Source organism: Nomascus leucogenys, chromosome 18 (genome assembly GCF_006542625.1).
Source record: "Nomascus leucogenys isolate Asia chromosome 18, Asia_NLE_v1, whole genome shotgun sequence".
Lineage (NCBI taxonomy): Eukaryota > Metazoa > Chordata > Mammalia > Primates > Hylobatidae > Nomascus > Nomascus leucogenys.
The window spans coordinates 26,125,208-26,145,335 of record NC_044398.1 but is presented as its reverse complement, the minus strand read 5'-3'; the positions used below and the strand labels follow the sequence as shown (position 1 = coordinate 26,145,335).

Sequence of the window (20,128 nt, the reverse complement as noted above, 5' to 3'; positions counted from 1 at the left end):
GAACCCGTAATTCCCTAGGACTACAACTTAGCAGGTCAATGCATGCTTTGTACAGAATCTAAGCCTTGCTTCTAGAACCATACCCACCAATGAGACTCTAGGAAACTCATTTCCAAAGAAGGTCTTGGAAATGTTAAGTGTTCCTTTTGACCTACATTCTCTCTAGCCTGGGTAGGTGCAATGACTCAGCCAGGATAGGCTGCCAACTTGAAAAATGGCACCCTGGAATCCTTAGAGCCTAAAACTGCTTGTGTGCCCACACCTTGTGACCCAATAAGCCCAGCCATGAAAAATTATCCTAAGGAGGTAATTTAAAGGAAACACGCACACACACACACACACACACACACACACACACACACACCCCACACATAGATACAACTAGCAGTATTTCATACATAAGGTTAAAATCCAGGAGCGGTGGGAAAACGTTTGGTAACTGATAGTACTGAGATCAACTTGATAGAGAATTATACAGTCCATAGAAAGAATATATTTGAGGAATACAAAATAAGTAATAAAAATTTTAAGTAAAAAGTAAAACATTAAACACATCAAGAACACATGTAGAAAAGGATTTCTAAACACATTTAGAAAAGGATACGGTTTGGAAGGGAGCACACATATTCCCTATATGTGTCATAGAGTCACATATAGGGAATAGAGCTGAATGATTTTCTTTGTTAATTTCCCTTAATGAAACCATAACATTGTCAAAAAATATAAAAACAAAACAAAACAAAACAAAATGAAGTGGTTCCTTGGTCTTTTCATCTTTCTTAACCACACATATGTCTGTGCCCTGAGATTCAAAATCTAGGCTCAAATAGAATGTACAACTTTCATTTCAGGGAATTCAGGAATTCCCTGCTAAGGAGGTTTGTGGGGGGTGGTAAGATTTGGTTGCATGGACAAACACAATCAGACCACTGCCAGACTGGCTGTTTCATCTGTGATGCCGGAAACACCAGCTGTTTCTATGCATCTGGAAACATGGAGGCTGGAAGGCCTACTTCAAGACTATTCCACAGAAAGGTCTGCAGATGCATTCACACACAGTGGCAGCAGAAATACTCAAAGACCTTAGGCTGTGATAAAAGGCAGCTTACAAAGATAAGTCACCTTCACTATGAATGGGAAAGCCAAAGGCAAGAAGGAACAGTGTTGCACACCTCCCTTTCATCTCTGGAAATAGCAAAGTAGCAGTGGCCACCAGGATACTCCCATTCCCCCTGAACCAAATATGTCCTTCTGCCATTCTCCCATGCTTGGGCCTTCAAGAGGTGAGAGAGACAAGGAGCTCCATGTTCATTTTTCATGATGTTTACACTGATCTCTGGCTAAGTGGTTAAACTTTTCTTGGGGCCAACCTAGAGTCATCATAAAACATCACTACTAGAAGGACATGAAGGTCTAGCCTAAAATACTTTTTTTTTAAATTAAAGGCTGTTTTTAAAAAGAATTGTTTCTCTTTACTGAGCAACTACTATGTGCCAACCACTGGTGTCAGATGTTTCTTATCTATCATCACTGCAGAACTGTCTGCCAGGCATTATTATCCTCTGTGACATAGATTGGAGAAGTTGGAAAAATGAAGCAACTTGCCCAAGGTCACACCCCTTTAAGTGGTGGAAAGGGATTAGAGCCCAAATCTCTGGACTCCCTGTCCAGGGCCCTCAACACAAACTATCTTGCCTCTTCAACATACTCAGAGGGACTCAGCTTGAACTGCTCTTGTGCAGGGGCTATAATTAGTTGTCTGGTCCCAGTTGCTTGCAGGGTAAACAACGTCTGATAAACCCACAATGCTGTAAGTATTTATTACATTGCGACCCAGCTGCCAACTGTCTAACCATTTTAATAAAAAGCTATTTTCTAAGGTTTATGTTTTATTGCGTGTATGACTCCCTTATTGGTTAGCATTTTGGAGTTGTGGAAAAGGTTATGAATTTAGAAACTGGCTGCATTCATATCATATTTAAAACTTAATGCTATTTTATTAAAGACATATGGGCCTCCAAAGTACACATATTAAATGTCATGTAAGAAAAGTAGCAGTTTAAATCATGGTCAAATTCATTTTTGACGTGACTCCTGAGGCTTCCCAAGATCTGAACTATTTCTTTGTAAATCTGGCAGTTTAACCACACTCATAAATCACTTTCAAAGCATATTATTTCTTAATTTCACTGCATTAGAGAGCGTTTGGCCTACACAGTGAACTGTTTGTAGCAGTTATGTGAACAAAGTTGCACATTTAGTCATATAATGTGCAAAGGAAGAGGGGAGGGAAAGCAAAGAAGGAAAAGCTTTTTATTCTTTATTCCGTTTACTTGCCCTGTTCATTTTTACCTAAGCAAACACAATTCACATTTTCAGCTTAGGCCTCTGGTGTCTAAAAGTGTAGAGGCTGCAAGTTGGTACTGAGGCTTTTCTGAACACAAAGAAGAAAAAAATATTTTGTAATCTAACCTTCTCCAAAACATCCCATGACTAAAAATTAGAATGAGTACAGAAGTTAGAACCTCTCTTTCTCTTTTTCTAGCATTAAACTGAACAGATTTTTTTTTTAGTTTCATAATACAGTACTTGGCTGTTTTCTAATTGTCTAGAGACAATATCTCAATCTTGGGTTTCAAAACCCTTCTGATGATGGGATAATATTCTTTGGACATGTGTAACAAGCTCCCAAATTTCATTCCCCAGTTTTTTCATTTCACTCTGGGGGCAGAGGGGCCTGATTCCAATGACAAATTCTAGGATCTAAACATCAGCCTTGATTTCCAGATTCGCCAAGGGAATTAGAGGAGGATTAAGAGAGTTGAGTGCGAGGTCACTCAAATGAAAGAGCTTAAGGGCTCACTTCTGCACCAGGCATCCTTTCCCGCATTGGTCCTGTGTGGAGACCTCTCTGCTCCACAGCCGTCCAGAGGGCAGCTGCACCTTCATGCTCCTGGCTCCATCAGTGGCAAGGAGCCTCCTGTCCCCCACACCATGCTTACTCCTCTCGTGCCTTCACCTGCCCTACTGCTTCCCTCTACCATTCCCACAAGAACAAAAGGGTCTCGTGCGGTGGCTGAGGAGATGCCCAAGCTCAGGAGCCTGGACCTCCCCAAGATGAATGTGAGGTCTTCTTTCCCCTCTCACATTCCTTTGTCTTATGTGTTTTACTCTCACTAGGAAGTAGATGTCTCAGAAGAGCAGGAGAAGTATTTCATTTAAGGATAAATTCCAGAAAACTCAGTTAAGCCACTGGAAATAGAGGGGCAATGCCCCCTGCTGTGGACTGAATGCATACCCCCAAATTCACACGTTCAAGCTCTAGCCTGCAATGGGACTCTACCTGGAGACAATATCTTTAGGAGGTAATTAAGGTTAAATGAGACCCTAATCCAATAGGACTGTGGTTTCATCAGAAGACGGAGAGATCTCCTTCTCTTTCTTCACTTTCTCCACCATGAGTGGAGGGTGCAGTGAGAAGGTGGGCATCTACAAGCCAGGAAGAGAGCCCACACATGAACCCAACCATGCTGGCACCCTGACCTTGAACTTCTGGACTTCAGCACTGCAAGAAAATGCATTTCAGTTGTTTAAACCACCTAGTCAATGGCATTTTGTTATGGTATCCCAAGCTGACTAAGGTACCTGCTCCCCAGCATCTCAAGCCAAAATTACCTTCCTCACATTTACCCACACATCTTGGTGACACAACAATGCCACAAAAAGAGTCCTTGAAAGTTGAAATTACATGACTAAGAACACTAGCTTCTCCTGATGCTTTAAACCAGAGCCTGCATTAGCTCCTGCCACAGATTATCTCATTTAATCCCCCAACAGACTTGGAAGGCATTACATTCCCTGTTTTAATAAGGCAACTAATAACAGGAGGTAGAAGTCCAGCCTTTAATCCAAACCTAAACATTATCCTGAAACTTGGAGTGGGCCCAGTCCCCAAATGGAGCAGCAAATCCAACAACAGCTCATGAACAAATTAAGAATCGCAGGTTTTCCATGGAACTCAATAGCCACAATAACTTCAGACTTAAAACCTCCCCACAAAAACAGCTGGAGGCAACTCCTTAAATTGTGTTGAGAACAAAAGTAAAGGCTGGGGAGTGGGGGAGGAGTGAATAAAAATGGGCCCAACAAAATATGGGACAGGTCACCGAGCCAGATAGCCTCTGTGACAATTCAAAATGCTCAACAAAAAAAGAAGAGGTGACTCACTTCTAAATTTCACTCAAGAGTTAAAAGCAGCATAAAGTAGAAGCCCCACTACAAATCCCTCATTTCAAAAAAGAAAAAAAAAAAAGACAGCTTTGGAGCCTAGACAGAGTATTAGTTCATTGTTGAAAAGAAATAATGAGTTCTAATTCAGGTAATGTAGCTCAAAATTTACTGCCATATTTTAAAATGCACATGAAAAATAAAATTATCCTAAAATGTCCTTGGTGAAAAGGCTGCACATAATTGCTATCACTGACAATGGCGTTGAACTTAGCTAAATTAACATCAAAGGAAGTCCCAATTACAGAGCATCTGTGCGTTATTGATGGTGCCCTGTCTGTTCATCTAAGACACTCTACTGTAAGGAGCAGAAAAGCAAATAGAAGGGCTAATTGTAGCACCAGCCTTCAGTGACCCCAAGGGCAGGCCTTCCCTATCATGCTTGTGAAATGGCACTTCTGCTGGTCAGAGTGACAAAGAAGATGCATTTGGAATCTGAGTATGTATACAGGCCCCAGAAGGAAGCTATGGTGACCACAGGTGGGCAAAACAACTTCTAGGCAAAAACACACCTCCCAGAGGGTTGTAACAAACTCTCAAGCCAGATCCAACAGCTGTCCAGGAACTTGGATGTTCTAGAGGTGTTGGTGAGGAGAAACAGGCTCTCCGGGGAAACAGGAAAGAAAGATGTTCTCTTTGCTTCTCAATGGACCATTTGGGATAAAAGGCAGAGATAATTTCTTTTGAAATGAGAAGCCCCTCTCTTGTGAGCATCTGGCCCCTCACTGAGTCTGCAGGGTGGTGGAAGGGGGTGCCATTACTTGCGTGCTACTGCATGCTGGTACTTGCCTAGGCATACCTGTTTAACACCCCTCCAAAGGGTACCCTGAAAGTACATATCAGCCACATTCAGACAATCATCACATTTTTCTTCCAAACGTTGTGAAGACTTTTAACTCTGTTCAGGTTGGATACCCTAAGGCAGCGGTCTCCAACACCAACCCCAGGGCTACAGACACGTACTGGTCTGTGGTCTGTTAGGTACAAGGCCACACAGCAGGAGGTGAGCGGCTGGTGAGCGAGCATTACTGCCTGGGCTCTGCCTCCTGTCAGATCAGTGGTGGCATCAGATTCTCATAGGAGCTTGAACCCTATTGTGAACTGTGCATGTGAGGGATCTAGGTTGTAGGCTCCTTATGAGAATCTAATGATCTGAGGTGGAGCAGTTTCATCCAGAAATCATCCCCCACCCCCACCCCCAGTCTGTGGAATAATTGTCTTCCACAAAACTAGTCCCTGGTGCCAGAAATGTTGGTGACTGCTGCCCTAAGGTTATCTCACTACTTTATCCTGTCCACAACTTTGCTTTTGGGAACAACAAAAAGTTCAGGTAAATGTTAAGTATCAGAAACATTCATTTCATCACTGAGCTTGCATGAGTTTTCTTTTATATTTTCTTCTTACAATTTGCTCTTCTTGTCTGCTATTACCTATAGTAGCAGGCAGTTTGGAAATAGCCAGAACTGCAGAGTAGAAAATGGGACCATGCCATCCCTGTTTTCTCCTTCTTCCTTAGCCATGGAATTGCAAATACATGCATATGTCATTGAAGGCAGCTTCAGAACAATGTTCATGATGTTTCTCTAGTGGCCTGGCATCTGTGTGGTTGGCCTCTGCCTGCCCCCATCTTGCAGGTTTCCCTGCCTTCAAGGATACATAATGGCCTGAGAGTTCAGTCTCTAGAATCCTACAGTCTGATGTTTCCATGGGCCCAGAAGGGACTTTCTGAGGAAGACAGAGCTCTATTAAGCTGTAGAGTTCAGGAAAGACGGCAAGGCCCTGGTCTAATGGAGGGGAGGGGATGCTGAGGCTATCATGATCCTCCTTTTACTCATACATCAGTCACTGGCCTTTTTCCCCTGTTCCTAGACAAGTTGCCCCTGTATTTCCAACTTATTCTTCTTCATCACTAGCCTAGAATCACCAAGCTCAAAGCAAAGAATTGGGAGGGGTGGGTTGGAGGATGGAGAAAAGCATGTGAAGGATTTGTCAAGCTCACCCATGCACCCATAACTGAAGAACAGCAGCCAGCCCTACCCTGTAGCTGTGCGCAGAACCCCGGGCAATGTTGGTTTTAAATATGGATAACTTTAAATCAGAGCCCTAACTTTACTCTCCAGAACCCAATTTCTTAAGAAAGCATCTTTATTTTCCTCTCCTTTTCCCTCTTCTCTTTCCTTTCAAACCTAATTTTTAAAAATAATGATAAAAAGAATCTACATTGCAAAAACAAAATGCCAAAAATACTTTTCCAAAGTGGATCAAGAAAATGTCAAGCTGGTAATGTGCAGATTAAAGACAAATAAAGGCTCCATCTCAGTCATTGCCAGTCATCATGCGAATGAGAACTTTTTACGGCCCAGTTAAGAAGCCTTAAATTGGCCGGGCACGGTGGCTCACACCTGTAATCCCAGCACTTTGGGAGGCCGAGGTGGGCGGATCACGAGGTCAGGGGATCGAGACCATCCTGGCTAACATGGTGAAACCCCGTCTCTACTAAAAATACAAAAATTAGCCAGGCGAGGTGGCAGGCACCTGTAGTCCCAGCTACGCAGGAGGCTGAGGCAGGAGAATGGCATGAACCCCGGTGGGTGGAGCCTGCAGTGAGCCGAGATCGCGCCACTGCACTCCAGCCTGGGTGAAAGAGCGAGACTCCATCTCAAAAAAAAAAAAAAAAAAGCCTTACATTTACTCCTTAAAACGAGACAACAAATACTATAAGGGACAGGGGCTTTGAGGTAAGAACATGTCAAAGAACATTTTGGAAATGTTGTGAACTCCCTATAAGGGGGAGTCACTAGTGGGTCTCTGACAGCCATCAGCTGTCTCCTTGTCCCAGCATCAGAGCTACTGACTCTTACATGGACCCATCTCTGCCATCCCAGAGTTTCTTTAGACACAGCTCTCTAACCCCTGTAGCTGCCTGAGCACTGACACTGGCCTGGGTGCTGGGAACACTGTGGCAGCCTCAGACCAGTGCCTGCTGTTGCACAGATTTCCACATCACCAAAGCACCTGCTCCACACAGAGCTCTAAGGCTCCCTCTCCCAGATGGCCAGGGGTGCAAACACAGGCCTCCCAGACTTTTCTCACACTTCAAACTCTGCCAAAGTTCCTCCTCACCCTCAGGAGAAATTGCAAACCTGACCTAACTCAGAGATCACCCCACAGCCTGGCTCCCGCAGTTCTTTGCCTAGCCCATGTATTTCACCAAAATACGTTAGGGGGAGTCATCACAGGGTTAAAATTGGAAATTACAAAGTTGCCTCTGGCTGCCTTCTACCTCCTGATCTTCCCACTCTTTCACCCCTGCCTTCCATCAGAAATGTATGCCTTGTTAATGAAATGTAAGGGATACAGTGGGAAGAGCACAAGCTTTGAGTTTGACTTTTTTCCCTGAAGTAATTCAAGGCATACAGGGGAAAGAACATGAGTTTTGGGGCCTAGGAAGACCTGGGGGAAAAAAAGCACCTGGTTCCACCTTGCTCTGTAATTTTAGGTTATGTATATAATTTATCTGATTATCAGTTTCCTCATTTGTAGATTCAAGGTTAGGGAGAAAATTAGAGATAAAATTGTTAAGCAGCTGGTACAATAGCTAGTAGACAGTGACTACTTAATGCATGTTCTTCTAACTCACATATCAGGGAAGTTTCTGTGCATCTAATGTACCACTAGGCAGCCAGTCGACCTCTGGACTGGCCCTGCTATCCTAATTAGTTAAGTACCCAGAAACCCTACAGTAGTTGGTGCTGTGGCACCAATGACTGTCACTAACCTCACGAAACTCCAAGCTGTGTCCCAGTTAAGACCCTGGTTCAATGGCCAGAGATGCAGCAGAGGTAGGGTGTGTGGATGGGATGGCCTGCCTAGGTATTAGTCAGCACACTACTGCTCAAAATCTTAGTAGCTTATGACAAGCATTTCTTTCTCATGCAGAGGTCTGTGGTTGGCTGGGATGTTTGCAGGCCTCAAGTCAGGTTCAGGTCTGGTCACAGTGTCTCTCATGTTGTTTTCATAGCAAATGGCAGACGTGTGTGAGCAGTGAGTGAAAACACATGGTGCTGCATAAGGCCTTGGCCCAGAATTGTCATGCTGTCACTTCCACTCGCATCCCATTGGCCAAGGAGTTACATGGCCAAGGCCAAAGTCAATGGAATGGGGAAGTGTATTCCTCCCTTAGATGGGGAGCCACAGCAAGGGCAGAGAGAAAGGAATGGTTTTAGACAAACAATGCAATCTACCACACTTCTCCCAGTTGTTGGGTTGCAGAGACAGGACAAAGTATCCTAGGGTTATTGATCTTATCCCCAACACTTAAAAAGTGCTACTTACTTCCATGATCCTCTTGATACATCCATCTAAGCATCTTTGGACAGCAGCGAGGATGTGGGAGACTAAAAAGAGGAAGAGGGTGAAGCTGGGCCACTGGGGAGCTGGGCAAGCCAGAAGTCCCATCAGGGACACAGCAACATCCCCTAGGCACTGGCTTCACGGACAGTAGTCTCTACTATGTGCTCAGCACCTGGCAATACTCCAAAAGCATTTGCTTGAGGCACAGGATGCCATGGTTCTAAAAATTGAGAAATACAAAATCTTTAAGTGATTCTCCCTCAAATGAACGTGCAAACTGTGAAGTCAGGAATAAGGTTGAAAAAACAAACAAACTGCAAATGTTTGGCTCCCAGAGTTGTTTTTGAACACACCATCTAAGCATATTCTTAAAAAAAAAAGTTAATTAAAAATTTTTCCTCTCTCCAAAATTTACTAGAAAGCAACTGAAAATAGAATTTGCATGTGTCTCTAGACAAGAAACATCTGCGTGAAAACAGAAAAACAATCATAAAAACACGAGCACATTCAGGTAGTTGGAAACATCCAGAAAAACAACCAATATTTTAAATTATTTTTTGAATGTTCGGCACTGTGGAGAACTTTCAAAATATATTGGCTGATGGCCTGTTGAACTGAATGTACTTGTGATTTACAATGTTTATTTACAGGCATGTCCTGGCTTTATATAAAATATATATTCTTGAAAATATTGAGTATAAAGGACAGTAATTGTAATAAACCTACAAGTAGTTTCTGATACCCTTTTATGCGTTTGCAATTGGGCTACATAGGAGTAACAGAAGATATCAAAGACATACGCAGTGTAGTTTAGAATAAGATAGCACTTAGTAAAGTGCTAGACTAGGCATAAAAAACAATTAAGTGCAGCAAAGAAGCAAATAGGTAGTGCTTCTTTAGGTATAGACAAAAAATACAATAGTGGCGAAGACAGGGAAAATTTCATTGTAACTACACACAGACTTGCGGGTACCCCAACACGTTTCATGAGAAGAGCTACTTACTTCCTAAAAGCCCTAATATGAGCAGGTGGGTTCAGAGAGAAGGAGGACTCCAGTACCACCCCAAGTGATGAGGAGCACACAGCTTCAGATCACACCCTTGCCTCCCCCTGAAATGCTACCCAGTGGAAAAGCCAAGGCATGGGGATTGTGGTAGTAGTAGGTTTTCCCATCATAAATAATCCCGGGAAAATCCTTTGGAAAAACAAATATGATGCCCAGAATCTGTCTTTTCTGCCAGTGTACAGGTGGCAATTAACACACTGTCTAAAGGCAATGGTTTCTTTCCTGCCTTTTCAGGTAACCATGTTGACTGAAGTTATGAGAACATATACAACAACCTTTTCATGATGGATCTTCCAATATGCTCTGCTGTTCATGGTTCATTCCTTTGATGAGTACTGACTGAGCCTTTGCTATAGACTAGGTACTAGAGATACAGAAACGAACAAAACACAAGGTTCCTGCCCTCATGGAGCTGGCACCCCAGGGGCGAGCAGCTTCCTCATCCCAACGAGAAGCCAGCTTCCTTGTGAATCATTCCCTGTCTTCATCCTAGATGGCCTTTTGCATGGAAACCTAAAAACACAGATACAGATGGAAGAAACTAAAGGTACCCAGGGGAGTGAGGACCTAACTCCAAGTGTCAAGGGCAGGACTATGTAGGGTATTTGTGGGAGCAGGTGATTCTCAGACCCAAATAGTTTCCAATTTTCAGTTTAGGGGAAAAGAGTAAGAGAGACTTTTGGAAATGCATGTACTCCAAAGTGTATTTCTTCAACACAGGGCATCTCCCTCCCTCTCCTTCCTTCTCTCTATCACACACACACACACATATACACAATAGTCCACCCTCCCAAGTATCCAAACGTAGGCACACACACAAATATACAAGCTACAACAAACTACACAAATACACAAACTACACATGATGGGAAAATCAGGTGGAAAAATCAGGAAAGGAAATCGCTCACCACTCAGAAGCTGACTCTGGTGTACACATACCTCCCAGAACATGCATATGTATACACACACAGAGATTGAAGTGGGTATACACACCTGCATGGGAAAAAACATACGTTTGAACACACTGTGCCCACATAAAGAAACAAGTGACATGTCTTCAAGGACACCTCACTACTCACAGACATATTTATTACATCTTCCCTATGAGAGGATGGATATTAATGCAAGCAAAACACAAGCGTCAAAACACTTTCTAATGTTGGCTGTGGTTCTCAGCTGTCCCCAGAGCTGCCCTCCCTAGGCTCCTTTAAGGTTCTGAAGATTAAACAGTTGGTAGCCAACTTTGTATACATGCCTGTAAACAAGAGGGCTCAGCTTTAAATAATTATATCAAAGAAATGACAACTGTGCTCTTTGCCAGAACAGGGATGAATAATTACAAAGTCAGGACATAATTAAACAGTTCTGACTGTCGGATTTCTGAGCTGTCTCTCTGATGTGCAGGGCTGGCATGCCGACCACACATGTCATCCTGGACAGGCCTCTGCACTCCTTTGATCTGTGTTTCCCAGTGCAGTGAGGGGCTTCACAGTTTGGTTACTAGAGGACTCTTTCTTTGGGGGCTTGAACCTTCTCTGTATCCAGTGTGGTGTTCTCTGTATTGTCAATGGCATGATTTAATGGCCAATATTTGATAAAGTTATACATATTTTATATATTTGAATTTTGGAAATGACGAAGCCTAGCTGTTGCAGGTCCATCAATTAATAACACACACACACACACACACACACACACACACACAGATAAAGTCTGGGAGCATCCATTGTAGCATCAGCTATCACTTCCTGATGAATGACAGCATCTTTCTCTACAACAATCAGAGCTCAGACAGAAGGCAGCTTTGAAACAACAAAAGCTAAAAGGCAGCCACGGAGCAGAAATGTGTCATCACGGGAGAAAGGAAGCGAGGACTTGCACTCAAGCGCTAGCGCCTGCCAGGTACCCAATCAGACCTCTGCGACATCAGGCCTTTATTACCTCCTGGATGGTTCTGCATTTGTGTCAGCCGAGAGCACCCAGACTGCCAGTTCCCTACCTCCAAGGCAAGGGCTGTGATTGGAGAGGCATTTTCCATTCTCCCAAATTCTTTATGTCAGGAATAAAATGAAAATAGCTCCCCAAATCACGGCCACCTTGGTCATCCATCAGAGCATTCTGCTGAATAAGCACAACAGGCCTTGGCTGCCCTGGAAAGGACAGGAGCCAGCTTGAGATTCCGATTCCATCGTGAAAAATAGGTCTTCCCTGAGTGTGCTCAGCACAGTGGCAGCAACACATGGAAAGGAAATCACTCGCCATTTAGAAGCGGACTCTGGTGTATACATACCTCCCAGAACATGCATATGTATATATACACAGAGACGGAAGCAGGTATACACACCTGCATGGGAACAAACATATGTCTGTACACACTATGAACAGGTGAGAACCAGCCTTTTTAATGCCAATTTATTAATTCAGCAAGGAGCTCATTTGGCGTCTTTCTTTCTACAAGAAAAGTACCACTGCCTATCTCCGAAAATAACAGACAAAAGGGAACTGCCTGCCATTCAGTGTAGGCATCCAGTTCGATATGAAACCAAGAACACAGAAGAATCGTCCTGGGCACTTGAAGAATCATGGCATAAATTGAACACTTAACTGGAAGCCCAGACCGCCAGGGGTTCTGGTCCCAATTCCATGGAGCCTCAGGAAACTACACCCTCTCCCAGCTCCCTCGTCCGTGAAATGGGAGCACAGACTAGGTGATTTCTAAGTCCTCTTTGGTTTGAAAATCATATGACTACACAAGGAGAACCAAGATCACCATACTTTGTAAAAGTGCTTTCGTCTCTCTCCTCAAATAATTAACAGGTATTTTTTTAAACTTTTGTTTTAGGTTTGGGGGTAAATATGCAGGTTGGTTACATAGGTAAACTTGTGTCATGGGGGTTTGTTGCAGAGATTATTTCATACCCAGGTACCAAGCCTAGTAGCCAATAGTTATTTTTTCTGCTCCTCTCCCTCCTCCCAACCTTCAGCCTCAAGTAGGCCTCCATGTCTGTTGTTCCCTTCCTTGTGTTCATGAGTTCTCATCATTTAGCTCCCACCTGTAAGTAAGAATATGTGCTATTTGTTTTTCTGTTCCTGCATTAGTTTGCTAAGAATAATGGCCTCCAGCTCCATCCATGTTCCCACAAAAGATATGATCTCGTTCTTTTATATGGCTGCATAGTATTCCATAGTGTATACGTATCACATTTTCTTTATCCAATCTGTCACTGATGGGCATTTAGGTTGATTCCATGTCTTTGCTACTGTGAATTGTGTTGCTGGGAATATCCACATGTATGTGTCTTTATGATAGAATGATTTATATTCCTTTGAGTATATACCCAGTAATAAGATTACTAGGTCGAATGTTAGTTCTGTTTTTAGCTCTCTGAGGAATTGCCATACTGCTTTCCACAATGCTTGAACTAATTTACACTCTTAACAGGCTTTTTAAAGCTTAATACAGTTAGTAAGGATATTGGAGTCAATCATACAAACATGAACTAATTCTAGAATTGATTAGAAACTAATTGGGAACTCTGAAGGGCATTTCTGCTGATGTTGCTAACGACTCAGAAACAGCTAATGCTGGATTTTAAGGAGCCAGTCTCAGATGCTTTCAAAAGCAAGGAAGGATTTCGATTTCCCCCACCTCTACTCAACAGAACAGTCCTGTTCTTACCTGTTTTCCTCATTTAGACCTTAGGAGGTTTTGTTTGAACAAAGAGATCCACAGGGTAAATATTTAGCTCACTGCTCCAGGGGTGAGAAAGCAGAGACAGAAGAGCATGGGCCCAGTGGTCAGACACAAGGTAAACCTCCAGCTCCACAATTACTAGCCAGGTGACCTGGGGCAGCCCGGTTAACTTCTCCAGCCCTCAGTTCCCTCACCCATAAAGTGAGCCAATGACCCCTTCCTTCTACTTTAGAGGATGATGTGAAAACTTGCAGATCTGTGCACCAAGAACCTTAGAAGAATGGGGGCGGGCATGCACTGAGTGCCCCATCCAGATATGGTAGGTACTACGTTTATTACCCTTTCAGATTTTGTCTGACAATGTAGAGCTGCCCACATCAAAGCCAATGAGCGCAGGAGAAATACTGATCCACTCTGCACACAGGTATACACATGAATACAGATGTATACAAGAAGGTGAGATATGTAGGGTGGGCAGGTTATTTATATTTATATATATTTATATTTAGGATATTATAGAGTGCATTTGTTGTACTTTTGCTGGGTTTGGTCATGCTGGCTATCTCTGGACTGTTTTCACCAAAAACAAATAAAAAGAAGGCCAAGAAATAAATTATTTCATTTGGAAAAATTACAAAAGCTAGAATAACTAAAGGCAGTTGTGTGCAATACATCAAACCTGTGCCTCGATAGGGAGCACTGTTAACACTTTAATAGCTACGAAATGAATCACTCAATTAATTTCCCACATGCTGAAAGAGCTAACAATACATTTATCTGCCAGTAATACACCCTCCATATCATATATTTCCACAACTGCTAGCAATTTTATTCAGCATAATGGAAAATAAGTTGCACCTCATGGATTCAGGGAAAGAAAGTAGCCTGAGGTCTGCTGCCAGCAGAGCAACTTGATGGAAGATGTTTCATTGTTCTGTTTTGTTTTTGTTTTTTCTTTTCCCCCTTTAATCACTTCCAATGCACGTGCAAAGTGCTATAAGTCAATAGCTGAGGATAAACTAGACTTCTAGGATATCAGTGCCAACATTTTCAACACACAAGCTGCAATCTCATGGGAGGTGACCACACAGCTCCACAGAGCCTCAAGGCAATGACGGTTCTCCAAGGAGGTCATCAGGGGTCACTGAGTCCATTCCCCAGCCTCTGGCTTCACTGAAGGACTTCCAAGTCCTCCCAAAGAGACAGTCATCCATGTCCTTAAAAAATCTCCTTGTGTCTGAATCCAAGACCCCAAGCCAAATCTCCACTGCCTCATCAGAGCTGCCATTAGGATGACACCAAATTCACTTACAGACTCAGCTGGTAAAGGAAAGGTCAGTAAACACCATTCTAATCAGCTCTGGAGAGATACATGTTGGGGGCACATGCCAGCCTAGGGACACATTGTCAGAAAACATCACCTTCCACACTAACGATATCTCAGAGAGCTGTGGAGCCCTTGCCTGTGATGGAAGAAAATCACTCTTCCCTAGCTTCCCTTTGGTGGCAAACAAGAAAGGCCCCATCTGAAGTACTAGAAGAATCCCACCTACCCCAAAAGCCCATCCATGCACAATGCTTTCCTCTTTCTCCTTTCTCAGCTGCAAACCTGCAGAGGCCCCACTTAGTGAATATCTCCAAGAAGGAGACCTGCAGTCCCCCGCAGAACTTCACCATTGGGCTATGCATAGTGCTGCTTTATTGGTAAAACAGGAAGATCCAATTTACACCTAATCCTATTTCATGTTTGGCCAACAATGTATCCATGGAGGGACCCTTCATGTGAGACCCCAACTGCATTCTAAACACTCAGAGGAAATTCTGCATGCCCCAGGGTGTAAGCACTGCCATGAGAAGTAAATCCCTTGTGAAGAACACCAAGTAGGCAGCTCACCTTGGGCTTCACCACCTTCATGAAGCCTCCTCTGACCAATGCCTCCTCTCGTTCTTGTCTGGTTACTTTCCGGGCATCCAGAAATTTCAACTTAGGCAGCTTGTACAGAACAAAGCATCTGGAAGACAAGAGTCAGAGACAACTCAGGAAGTTTGAGTGGCAGCCTCAGAGATCCAGACAGCTTGTCTGATCTTCAAGAATCCACACCATCCGGTCTTCTGGAACTTAGACTTTGGCTGCTCCTCCTCTCTTCTTTCATAAAGAATAAACAATTGCTCCTTGGAGAAGTCAGAATGGTTCTATCTTACACAGATGCACAACTAAACATTAGAAGCACACACTAATGGTACACTTGGCTCAAAGGTAAACACACACACACACGTGGGTTAGCCAGTAGCACCCTATCAACGCATTCCCTTCCTTCCAGTCTAGAAAACAGGCTCAGCTTCTTTGCTATATAGGAGTTATCAGTAAAATAAACCTATAAATTGATTGTACCGTTTACGTCACTGCCATTCCTATGGGTCATCTGTATCGTAGACTGTAATGACCTGGATGACTGTGGGTTACAAGTGAGGAACACATGTAGCTGAGAAATGCTTCCTTGAGGAACCAGACAGGGGTCTTAAGAACTTTGTTCACATCATCCCTCAATAATACATGTGGTTATTTCCACACTTGCTAACCTATGAAGATTATCAAGGAGAAATAGGGGGAATTAATTGCTAGGAGATAATAATGGCCCAACAAATGCTAGGTGCTCTCCATTTCCCTGGAAAAATTCCTTGGCATACAGATGGACTCCAGAAATAAGCCAATGGCTGCTAGTGTAATTAACTGTCCTCAAATAGGTATATATGGAGTTGACAAGAATAACCACTTGGCCAGGGTATAGTTATATAAATGCACAAATAAATGTATAACAGGTATGGACATGTGTCTATACTTCTCCCTTGTCAGAGACAGTCACTAACCAAGATGCTTTCCATCAAGTTCCATAGTCCATCAATCAAACAAGCGAGTTGTTTCCACCCTATTCTGCTTATCAAGAGGTGAGTACCTAGTGTCAAGAGCAATGGATTATCTCCAAGGGAATCTGCGATTTCCTTCCTATACCCAGCCTCCTCAGCATATATTCATCTTTCAAGCCTCATCCCCTATGAAGGTTTTTTTGTACACCTCCACCCTTCATTGCTTTCTCCCTTCCCAGGACTCCTAGAATATGCTATCAGCACCTTACAGTCTAACATTTTGTTGTTTTCTAATTATTTTCTTGGTGTTCATTAATGTCCTTACCCAAACTGTAAGCTTCTTGAAGGTAGGGACAAATTTATTTGCTCACTCTCACCATGTCTTGAAAACTGGCATTAGAATGGAGTCAATAACATACCAGTTTATTTCAGTTGCACAGATATTTCTTGATCATCTACTATGTGCCAGGCCGTAGGGATACAGATGTGATTACAACATGCTTCCTGCTCTCAAAGGTGTTCTCAGTGTAACAGAAATTATACACTCACATGGAGAAATTAGGAATAAGCATAGCTAAGTGCCAAAATTGAGGTTATGCATAGAGTGGTTATGGGAGTACAGAGCAAGAGGTCTACTGACTGAAAACTCAATGGAAAAGGAGAAATAGGAAATCTCAAATGGGCATCAAGGAACCACACCTTAAGGCAACCCCAAGAACCTAGCTATTCCTCAATGAGGATATTACTTGGAATAGTGTGGCTTGCCTTCACTGGAGCCTTGGGTTCCCAAGGCCATCTTCCACATTCATAAGGTGGTCTCATTATTGGTGGCAGTAGCAGCCCATCTGGAGCAATTGCTGCAAATACACCAGCTGCAGTAGGGGCTGCTTGCTCTGTGGAGCTGGCAGGAGACAGGAACAGGTGGGAGCCCCATGCCCTGCTGAGCTGGTGGGGCAGGAGCTCCTGCTCCCAGGTGCAACTGCAGCTGCCCAGCTGCAGCTGCAGACCCAGGCATCCCTGTGCTCTTGGGGGTTTGGGAAGCCCCCCTCCGCTGGAAGGCTTGTGAGTGCCTGCTCCCATTGCCTGGCCTCTCCCCACTCCCAATGCCCACTCCAATTTTGGAGCAAAGTTGCGGCCAAGCCCAGGCACTGTCACAATCTGGCTGAGTGTGTACATGCTCGGGGCAGTACTGAAACACCAGTCCCCTGCCACATCGGCACCCTCTGGACTTTGGGTGCTGACGAGCACAGCAGGGAGGCCAAGGGACAGCTGAGGACGGCTCAGCATGGGCCTGCAGGCATCCCTTGGCACAAACAGCCTGGGCACCATGGGCACTGTAGACAGGTTGATGGCTGGCAGCAGGAGGCAGACAGGCTTCTAGGTGGAAAGGGGTGTGTCCCCGGTGAAACCCCACCATCAGGCCAGGGGTGGCCTAAAGCATAGGGGCTGGGCTACCAGTTTCACAAATTGGAGTGAGAACTTACAGTACTTTTTCTGGACCCTGCCGTGGCCACCCAGGGACCAATCAGCATGCACTTCCTTTCCTCTGATGCCCATAAAAGCCCCAGACTCAGCCAGACTTGGGCAGATGATGGAACAACCTGCCTGTGGAGAGGAGTTACCCACTCTGGGTCTCCTCTCTGCTGAGGACTGCACAGAAACTGAGATGACCTGCCTGCAGAAAGGAGCTACCCACTTTAGTTGTCGAGAGGTGTACTGTTGCTTAACAACGCACCTCTTTGCCTTGCTCACCCTCCAGTTGTGTGCATGCTTCATTCTTCCTGTATCTAGGACAAGAACTCGGGACCCGCCAAATGGCAGGACTGAAAGAGCTGTAACACAAACAGGGCTGAAACATGTCCCCCCCGCTCGCCACATTGTGGGTGATGTGACAGAGGGAAGAGCTGTGGCCCTTTGGGGAGCCCAGACCTAACAGCTCCCCAAGCCAAGGCTGTGACACCCTCTTTGGGGCTCTGTGGTTCCTGGCATCTTCAAGCTTCCAGGTGCCACCATGTTCCCCAGTGCCTGCAGTGGAAGCCGGTTGTGGTATGCCTGGTCCAGATGCAGCCTCGCAGGGAGCTAGTGCCCATGCCAGTGCCTAGAGCTGCCCAGCCCGCTGCTGCCAGCATGTCTGGCTGTGTGCAGTGGCCAGACCCTGTGCTCGCTTGCTCATGTACCCCTCACTGCGCCACACCTGGCTCACCCTTGGCAGGCATGGGATCTGAACTGGTAGCACGAGCCAAGTGCAGGCCACCAGGCTGAGTAGGTGGAACAAGCCCAGCAGGCCCAAGCAAAACTCAGGCAAAGGCACCACCAGTCGCAGAGGTTTCCAACTGAGGAAGCAACACCCCAAGGATCTGGTGACATTATCACCAAGTGGCCTGCATATGCTTATCCAGGTAAAAGGCTTGGCTGACCATCCCAAAGCCAGAGAGAATAGTTTAGAGGTCTGCAGGAATAACCTTCACAGGACTCATTGTTAAGGTCAAAACATTATGAAATTATTTTCTTCCTTCAGAAATGTCCACCCCACGCCTGGTGTCCTGGAAATTTGACTCTGGCTACTTCCTGTTTCCTCCCTGGCCTCAATCTATTGTCCTTTTCCTACCCTGGGTTCTCTCTTCCCTCCAAATACCTGCTAACCTCACCTAAAATCAAGAAAGTGCCACAAAACACCCAAATATCTTTTCTTTCTTTGTTTCTTTTTTTTTTTTTTTTTTTTTTGAGATGGAGTCTTGCTCTGTTGTCCAGGTTGGAGAGCAGTGGCATGATCTCTGCTCACTGCAACCTCTGTCTCCCAGGTTCAAGCAATTCCCCTGTCTCAGCCTCCCGAGTAGCTGGGACTACATGTGTGTGCGACCACTCCTGGCTAATTTTTGTATTTTTAGTAGAGACAGCGTTTCACCATGTTGGCCAGGCTGGACTCAAACTCCTGACCTCAAGTGATCCACCTGCTGGAATTACAGGCATGAGCCACCACCAAATATCTTTTCTATCCTCCAGTAGAGCTCCCACCGGCCTCAGTCAATGTCAGAGAAAACTTCCATCTTCTGCTTGTAGCAGAAAAGTCTTGATGACAACAGACTCTTTCAAATAAAGACATGTACAGACAGAAACAATATGTCAGGAGTGATGCGCAGGGAGTAAAGACACCCACTAAGTGTAGGGTGGGAAAAGATGAATATTCAGGTGAAGAAAACATCAGTATTAGAAAATCAGCCAATGTTTAACGATGGAGTGAAAGATGCCTTCACGGGGCTGGCAGGAACCACGATGACAACAGACCTCACATTGTCATTTTGCCTCACTTTGGATCACAGCCCTGAAATCAAAGGAGAAAGAGAGAGAGGTGCTGGCTTTTAAGCTAGTTAAAAATTTTAGATGACAAAGAGCTGCTGTTTTCAGATCACTCTTCTTATACAATCGAAGAGACAGCCCATGACACAGGCTGCCAGTCACTCCCTGAAATGAGGGATGATTTGGCACCCGTCCCATGGGCCAGCCTGGGTTTCCAAGTGGTTGCTGCTTGGAGAGGTCTGAGGGACACTAGGACGACTTGCCCCAAATACTTCCATCTGAGATTAAGCCCAGGGTCCAAAGTTCCTCCTAGAGATGTCTTCTTTCATTTACTTACTCACACATTCACTCGTTCAACAAGTAATTATGGAACAGCTACTGTGTCAGGACCTGAGTCAAGTACCAACATGAGGAGATAAAAGCAATACAGAAGATCTGTGCTCTTTCGGTGAGCTTCTATTCTTGCACAATGGTTCTCAAACTTCAGTGGGCATCAGCATTTCCTGGAGACTTCCCAACACACAGATGGCAGGGCCCCATCCCCAGAGTTTCTGATTCAGTATTT

The 20,128-nt window shown here is 44.5% G+C and overlaps 1 protein-coding gene across 2 annotated transcripts in view; it reads right to left on the bottom strand.

Moving 5' to 3' along the window:
* The window catches only part of LRMDA (leucine rich melanocyte differentiation associated), a 1,126,997-nt gene that overhangs the window by 476,304 nt on the left and 630,565 nt on the right, over window positions 1-20,128 (bottom strand). For both annotated transcript variants that reach the window (XM_004091143.3, XM_003271288.2), the window contains one exon: window positions 15,296-15,413. In XM_004091143.3, the coding sequence (XP_004091191.1) occupies window positions 15,296-15,413 (118 nt within the window). The remainder of the gene's footprint in view (window positions 1-15,295; window positions 15,414-20,128) is intronic.